The sequence below is a fragment of the Montipora foliosa genome, chromosome 7 (genome assembly GCF_036669935.1).
Source record: "Montipora foliosa isolate CH-2021 chromosome 7, ASM3666993v2, whole genome shotgun sequence".
Taxonomy (NCBI): Eukaryota; Metazoa; Cnidaria; class Anthozoa; order Scleractinia; family Acroporidae; genus Montipora; species Montipora foliosa.
This window is the reverse complement of record NC_090875.1, coordinates 23963946-23971445: the sequence shown is the minus strand read 5'-3', so window position 1 is coordinate 23971445 and position 7500 is coordinate 23963946. Positions and strand designations below refer to the sequence as shown.

The following is a 7500-nucleotide window of genomic DNA, read 5'->3' as shown; positions in this document are numbered from 1 at the left end:
CTAACAAATTCCGAGGGAGAGGGGTGGTCTTCGCAACTGCGTAGCCGCGTAGCCGCGTAGCCACTTCATTTCCTTACTTACAATTTCCGAAGGGGAGGGGTGGTCTTCACAACTGCGTAGCCGCGTAGCCGCGTAGCCACGTAGCCACGTAGCCACGTAGCCACGTAGCCACGTAGCCACGTAGCCAGGTAGCCACGTAGCCACGTAGCCACGTAGCCACGTAGCCACGTAGCCGCGTAGCCACGTAGCCACGTAGCCACGTAGCCACGTAGCCACGTAGCCACGTAGCCAGGTAGCCACGTAGCCACGTAGCCACGTAGCCACGTAGCCACGTAGCCACGTAGCCACGTAGCCACGTAGCCACTTAGCAGACACAAGGCAAGTATGACATATATGTATTTCTCGTTCTTAAAGCGTTAGCAGGAGATAACTGCGTATCCATGTAGCCAGCTTTTTCAGGGTTATAACTTCAAATGGAGGGGTATTCAGCAGTTACTCCCAGGTGCCAAAGTCAATGCAATGCCTCACTTCAAAGGTTTTTTAATGTTATTCTAACTAGTGAGTAACACGCAACGTTTTGGTTTTTTTTGTGCAATTGATTGCAAGTTATCAAGTTATCACCTCCCAGCATAAAATCTCTGCAATCACTGAAAGTTATATTTTTGTTGAATTAATGATCTGTTTATGTCTTGCATAAGCTTAATTAAGCTGATATGAGTCGGTTGAAGCTTCAAGCACAGGCATTAAAATGATACGAGTCATTGTTTATATTTCCTTGACATCATCAGTTGCTTCAGTCCTTTGTTATGTTAATTCTATTTTTCTTTTTCACTGTTAAAAAAAAATTCTTCAGAAATATGTAAATTAAAAGTCATTTGCTCTGACAGGTCTAAATTAATTATGCTGTCTTCTTTCATGTTAAAACAAAACAGTTTTTACATTTTGAAGATTAAGAAGAAAATACTTTTACACTTCTTTGTACTAAATTAAATGTCAAAGATGAGAAATCTCACTACAATAATTTATTTGATGTTTAAGTTACTGAAGTTACCTATCTATATTTAGAGATTCAAACTATACTTTATTGTAACACTAAACACAAATGCTTAAATTGTATCTGGTATTAGATCAACACACATTCAAGGATTAGTTACCGCAAAGCTCGGTTTTGTTCAGTGACCTTTGATGGAACCCTTGTTGTCATGACATGTATAGTTTTGAGTTTGTCTCCTTGTTGATTATAAGTGGCATTGTAATACAATGTCAAAGTAGTGTGGTCTCCAGGGGTTCATTTGGGGTCAGGCACTGGGCAAATTGAACGGCTGTGCACACTCGTTTACCATGACTTTGCCCGGCTGTCTTCATTTCTGTTCATTTAATTACATCAAGAGCATTAAACATTCCCAACTACCAAATGCTGATGACCTCCTGAGCAAAATCATAATGAAACCCTTGGGAGTCTCCCCTTGTATCAGGAGCCAGCACCACTTTGACAATATGTTTTGATGCAGGTTATGATCAATTAGAAGAAGGACCTAATCTTTGTTTAGTTGTATAACTAATCCCCAAACATTTTCTCTGCAAAGACGCCCTTGTTAGCTGCCCTGATAAAATTCAAAGCAATTACAGAAATTTCCTTTTTCAAAAAATGTCAGAAAGGATAACCAGAAATTGTGAAGTTTTGCAAATTTTTGCTTATGGCTAGTTGGCTTTTTCTGGACTCCTTTTCACAGTAAGTCAGCCAGTGAGTGCTACTTGACACTTGTTAAAGAGATAGTAGTAGCATCCTTGTCTCGAAGAGGCGATGGTTAGTGCTGGGGATTTGGGCAGGATCTTGTATGACTGTGTAGCCCGATCCTGGAGTGGCAGTCTCTGTTGCAGGTGGTGCAGATGTGCCTTGTGGAATCGTGTGCAGAGGTAGTGCATTCTTTCCTCGCTGCTCTCTTGCATGTAGCCTGGACTCTAGCGTTTGCTTCCGCCTTTGAAACCCCCGCTTTGACACTTTGCCGCTATGTATCTTGGTGTTTGATGATGTCCTCCCTTGCACTGGTGTCGATTAGTGCAGATCGCAAGTCTCGCTTGATGACGTCCTTGTAGCGCAGCAGCGGTCGACCCACATGACAGACTCCCTCCCGCAGTTCTGCATAAGGGATTTCTCTTGGCAGGCGGTCAGTCTCCATGTGCTGTGCATGGCCGAGCTATCGAAGGCATCACTGAATGAGCAGTGATGGCATGCTTTTTTTGGAAAAGTGGATGGGAATATCATGGTCTATGAAAACATGACAGTATATTGATATTACAAGGGTATCGTTTCCCTGTAGGTTTCATTTAGCTGTCAGTTTAAAAGAAAAAGAGAATTAATTCTGCTAAATCCCAGGTTAGGGTTAGGGTTAAGGTCAGGTCAGGTCTCATCCTTCCTTATGTTACTGCATATAATAGGGGTTATCATGAATGACCTATGTCAAATAAATCATCTATCTCATGTAGGTGGGTATCATCCAGTGCGTTTGGGTGATATGTACAACAGTCGCTATAGTATAATCAGAAAGCTAGGATGGGGTCATTTCTCAACTGTATGGCTTGCATGGGATCTCAAGTAAGTCCATTGTTTTATGCAATAGCTATATCTTCTATTATAACATTAGCCTTTTAGCTGCTGATAAATTCACAACAACCAACAAAGAGTTATTTTCCCTTGTCTAGAGTGCAGCTGGTATCCTTCTTTTTGTGCTGCTGTTCCTCCTTCTGTAGAAAATTCTTGTAGACAGGGGAACTGCCAGGGTTTATGTCGCAGCCTATAACAAACCAATCGCTTGATGGGAGGAACTATTTCACTTTGCGAATTGCCTGTAACTTTGTCTCCGTGATTTTGCACTAAGAGCAAGGTCGTGTTCTATTGGGATCAACCGTTTTTAGTTGGTTGGGTTGGTTGGGTTTTTTTGTGTTCTATACAGAAAAAACTGTTTTCGGTTGATTTGGTTGATCAACTTTTTCAACCGGCATCTAACTTGGTTGAATTGGTTGAAAAAGCATGGGTAGCGACCGCTGTCTTTTATGGGGATCATTTTAAGTCGGCCGCGGGCTCCTACCGTGTTGCTTTCCCTCAACATGTCAAAGTTGCGAAGTGTGGTAATAACTATTCCCAGGAGTTACTGTGTTTCAACCAAAAACAGTTAAAAAAGTGTTTTATTGGGAAACCTCAACGCCTCAACCTTAACCGGTTGCGGTTGAAACGGTTGATCCCAATAGAACACGACCCAAGGCTCTTAATGATTTTGCAGAGGAAACTTTGCAGTTTTAAGCCAAAGAAAGTGTGAAATAGCAGAGGGTTTATTGGGGCGGGCCAGGAGCAAATTGACTACCTGTTTACACTCCTTTACCACAATTTCATCTCTTCTGCTGACTTAATTATAGGTGCGGTTACACACTTTCCCATGGTAAATTATCCCACGGTGCCTCACACTTGGGTTTTCACATGTTACGAAGATTACCAAAGTAAAAAGAAATCTCACACAATTCATTGACAGGAAATTCAGCATCATGATTGGCTCTTGTGTTCCAACTTACAACGTTAAATGTCATGGGCGCCTCGTCTGATCTTTTTTATGTATCCATGGAAACTTACCACAGGAAATTTACCTTGGGGAAATGGCAGTCACATGCACTAAATGCAGTTTCCTGTGGTAAAAGGGTCATTCACTGAGGTAAAAGTGCCCTGTACAACTGCACCTTAAATATTTTCGGTGAAACCAGTTGTTCGTTTGCATGCCACTTTGCAATATTGTCAGACAATGTTGTGTTTTTGATTGGCTGTTTTCTCAGAGCAAGTTGAAGGTTCAAATTTTGCAACTTATGCACAGTTGCTGTCCAATGATATTCCTCGAACTGTAAAATTTTACATTCTCCATAGTTGTTTTCGAGTTAACTTTATATTTTGGAAGGCCCTTTCTTTCTTCAAAGAAAGTTTACTTGGGGAATCCAGTATTGGTGAATGGAGTTTTCGCGGAAAACCAGATGCAGTTAATGCTAAGAAATCGTGGTGTTGAATTGATATTTCAACCCCCTTACAGTCCTGAATTACATTCTTTTGAGTTTTGTAGGTCGATGAAGGCGTATTTGAGACAACATGAACAATGTTCAATTGACTTTACAGAACTTGCGATAATTCAAGGTTTGCAAACAATCACGCCAGCGAAACATTGTGGATTTTTTCTTTAAAATTTACTTTTTTGACGGCCTTGCAAATCCTACCCAATGTAGAGTCATTATGCCGTAAATTTATATTGCAAAAAATAGAGTTCAAGGTTGTTTTGAATGGGTATAAATACATGATTCTGGGAACACCTGGCAGCAAGTTGAAATTTAAACACCAACATTGCGTCAAAAAATTGCAAAGTGGCTCGCAAATGAAGAACTGGCTATACTGTAAAAACCATTAAAAATGCCCAGCTGTCAAGTGCTGGTGACATTTTTGGCAAATTCACAATGAAGCCTTGCAATTCTTGTTTTCTTTTATCCGCCATTTCAAACCAGTTTTTGTCAGTGTAGTATGGGGACAATATGGCAATAATTATTTAAGTAATAGTGAACCGTCTCTTTTCACTTTCCAGAGATCGTCGGTTTGTAGCACTGAAGATTGTAAAGAGTGCCTCTCATTACACCGAGACAGCAATAGATGAAATGAAACTTCTGAGAACAGTAAGTCTAGTTTAAGGTGGCTCTCTAGAGTATTTGTGAATACCCCTCATTACAGGGCACAAGTTCCAAAGGGAAACCTAGTTAATTTCTCTTAAAGTTTTCCCTGTAAAGATTTTCCAGTACGGGTACCGATATAACAAGGCTTACTTTTGGGTGTCAATTTTTGGATTATGGCCATTACCATGACAATATCGCATATAATTACAGGCAGATATATTCCAATTTATGGCCTAAATTCCTTAACATTTATACTTTTCTTCGGTTAATCTAAATTTGCCTATTTTTTAACCGTTATTGTTGGCTATTTAAATACATTTAGTCCAAATGAGTGGTCAAGTATGAACTTTCGATTCAGAGAATATTTTTCTAGACTGTACTTTCCCTTTAATCCACCAAATTTAAGTAGTGCATGTTAAATCAGTGTCTTGCATTGAATAGAGGACTTGAGTGCAAATTGAACTTGTGCTTCTGAAAATGGTGAATTCAAACATGTTCATGTAAGTTAGGACACTCATGAGCAACATGAATTTGATTGTTCGCCTTCACTCTCTATTGTACGTGTATATAAATACATTTTTATGTTTTCTTAGGTCCATACCGCAGACACAGATCACATTGGTTATAAACATGTGGTCCAACTCACTGATGATTTCAAAATTGTAGGAATAAATGGATCTCGTATCCTTTTTCTGTCAGTAGTGTATTCTTTTTCCTCCTGACTTTACAGCTCAACTGAAGATCTGATGTCAGTCATCTGATGTCAGTCATCATGTACCAATTATTTGAAAAGAGGCAGTTGGGGAAACACTTCCAAGGAATTCTCTTTGGCCGTCCCTTTTTTATCCCTTTTCTGTCATCTGTCGAACCCATAAACTGCCACTCTGTTAAATTGTTAATCCCATGTCGGAGGCACGGTGGCCTCATGGTTAGTGTGCTTGACTCCGGAGCGAGTTGTCTGGGTTCAGGTCCTGGCCGGGGACATTGTGTTTTGTTCTTAGGCAAGACAACTTACTGCCATGGTGACTAGACTCTTCACCCCAATGGGTACCGGCAAAATGCTGGGGCTAACCCTGCAATGGACTAGCATCCCATCCAGGGTGGAGTTAAAAATACTCCTAGATGCTTAATGCTAGGGAAATCGGGCATAAGCACTGGCATGTTGTTCATTGGCCCAGAAAGCGCTTACCTACCTTACCTTTTGCCCATGTAGATTTTCAGGAGAGGCTTTCTCTCTGCCAGGGAGAAAACTATATTAACACCAAGCCTCACCCCCTTTTTATTCCTGCGCCCTTCCACTTGACTTTTCCTGCGGCTTGAAACTGTTTTCTTTAGATTACGTCTGATTTTCGTTTTGTTTGTTTTTCAATTCCAATCAACTAACCCAAAATTATGAAATGCATATGACATTAACCCCAGAAAAAAAGGGGATGGCCTTAGCTACTTTGACAACTTGTTGTTGGTTGGACTATAGAATCACTGTTACTGTACACAGCTTTCTCATTGCCCCTTTGTTAAAGCAGGGCATTTGCATTGTATTTCAATTTGCTACCGGTAGTTCTCATGCTACCGGTAGTTCTGTTGTAGTGCCACTATTTTGGTCAATACTTCCTTGAATGTGTCTCAGATATATGTATGGTGTTTGAAGTGTTAGGTCACAACTTGCTTAAGTTAATAATAAAGTCCAGCTATAGAGGAATACCTATCTTTAAAGTCAAAAGTATCATAAAACAGGTATGCTTGAATGTTTGGTTTCTTTAAGCCAAATGACAGTTAAATCAAATTTCACTTGTAAACAAATTGTACTTTTAACTGTTTACTTTGAGTGTTCTGAACAATATTTCTCTGACAAATGTGCTACTGATTTGCTAGTGGTGATGTACTGTTAATTCTGATTTCATTGCAGACATTACAAGGACTGGATTATTTACATACAAAGTGTAAAATTATCCACACAGACATTAAGCCTGAGAACATTTTATTGTGTGTACATGAAAAGCATGTTCAGCAACTTGCAGCTGAGGCAGCCACAGCTCGAGCATCTGGGGTCTATTCACCTGCATTAAGTAAGCCTTGAACAACTTTTTTTACAAATAGACAAGAGTGATAGTATCAGTTGTGCCATTTCTGTCTAATCACAGTTCTTGTAATAACAGTTTTCTTGCATCTTTTTCCTTGAAAGTGTTGATAAGACGGCCATGCTCCTTATGTAGTAACGTTTAAAAAGGGCTCCAGGCAAATGGAATGGTTCCACACAACAGACTGTCATTGTATAGTCCAGCTTTGTTTTATAGGTCGGCAAGCAATAACACTAAAAGTTCCTCTGTCACCTGATGATCAGTGATAATTGCACCTGATCAGAACTTTAGTAAAACCTCTGATCTATGATTTTTTGTTGTTCTGTTTTATATTCTTTCATGGTTTTTAGGGGAATTTCATATTCTAATTTTGGTATTCTTTTTCCAGTTAGTACAGCTCCACCATCTGTCATGCAGGTGAGTGAATTTTGAAACTACTGGTACTTTATCTTTACATTTTAGCTACTGCACTGTACATGTCACAAAGACATTGAAAGCAATTTGACGGTCTTAACAATTTTTCACAAAAGGACAATTAAATGTGAGTTGCTGTATTGTTTAAAGTCAGTTGTGAGATCATAAATTCATCACCCAAGATGGTCATAAGATTTTATCACCAATGCAGGGCTTGAAATTAACTTTTTTGCTCAGGAGCCAGCTGACGACTAATGGGAAAAGTTTGGTCTCCAGATCATAAATCTTGGTCGCCAACTTATTTCATATATGA

The 7500-nt window shown here is 39.7% G+C and overlaps 1 protein-coding gene across 3 annotated transcripts in view; it reads left to right on the top strand.

Annotated features, from left to right (window-relative positions):
* The window catches only part of LOC138011461 (SRSF protein kinase 1-like), a 21115-nt gene that overhangs the window by 4566 nt on the left and 9049 nt on the right, over positions 1-7500 (top strand). For all 3 annotated transcript variants that reach the window (XM_068858467.1, XM_068858465.1, XM_068858464.1), the window contains exons 4-9: positions 2488-2596; positions 4611-4698; positions 5289-5376; positions 6323-6429; positions 6602-6761; positions 7162-7190. In XM_068858467.1, coding sequence (XP_068714568.1) covers positions 2488-2596; positions 4611-4698; positions 5289-5376; positions 6323-6429; positions 6602-6761; positions 7162-7190 — 581 coding nt within the window. The remainder of the gene's footprint in view (positions 1-2487; positions 2597-4610; positions 4699-5288; positions 5377-6322; positions 6430-6601; positions 6762-7161; positions 7191-7500) is intronic.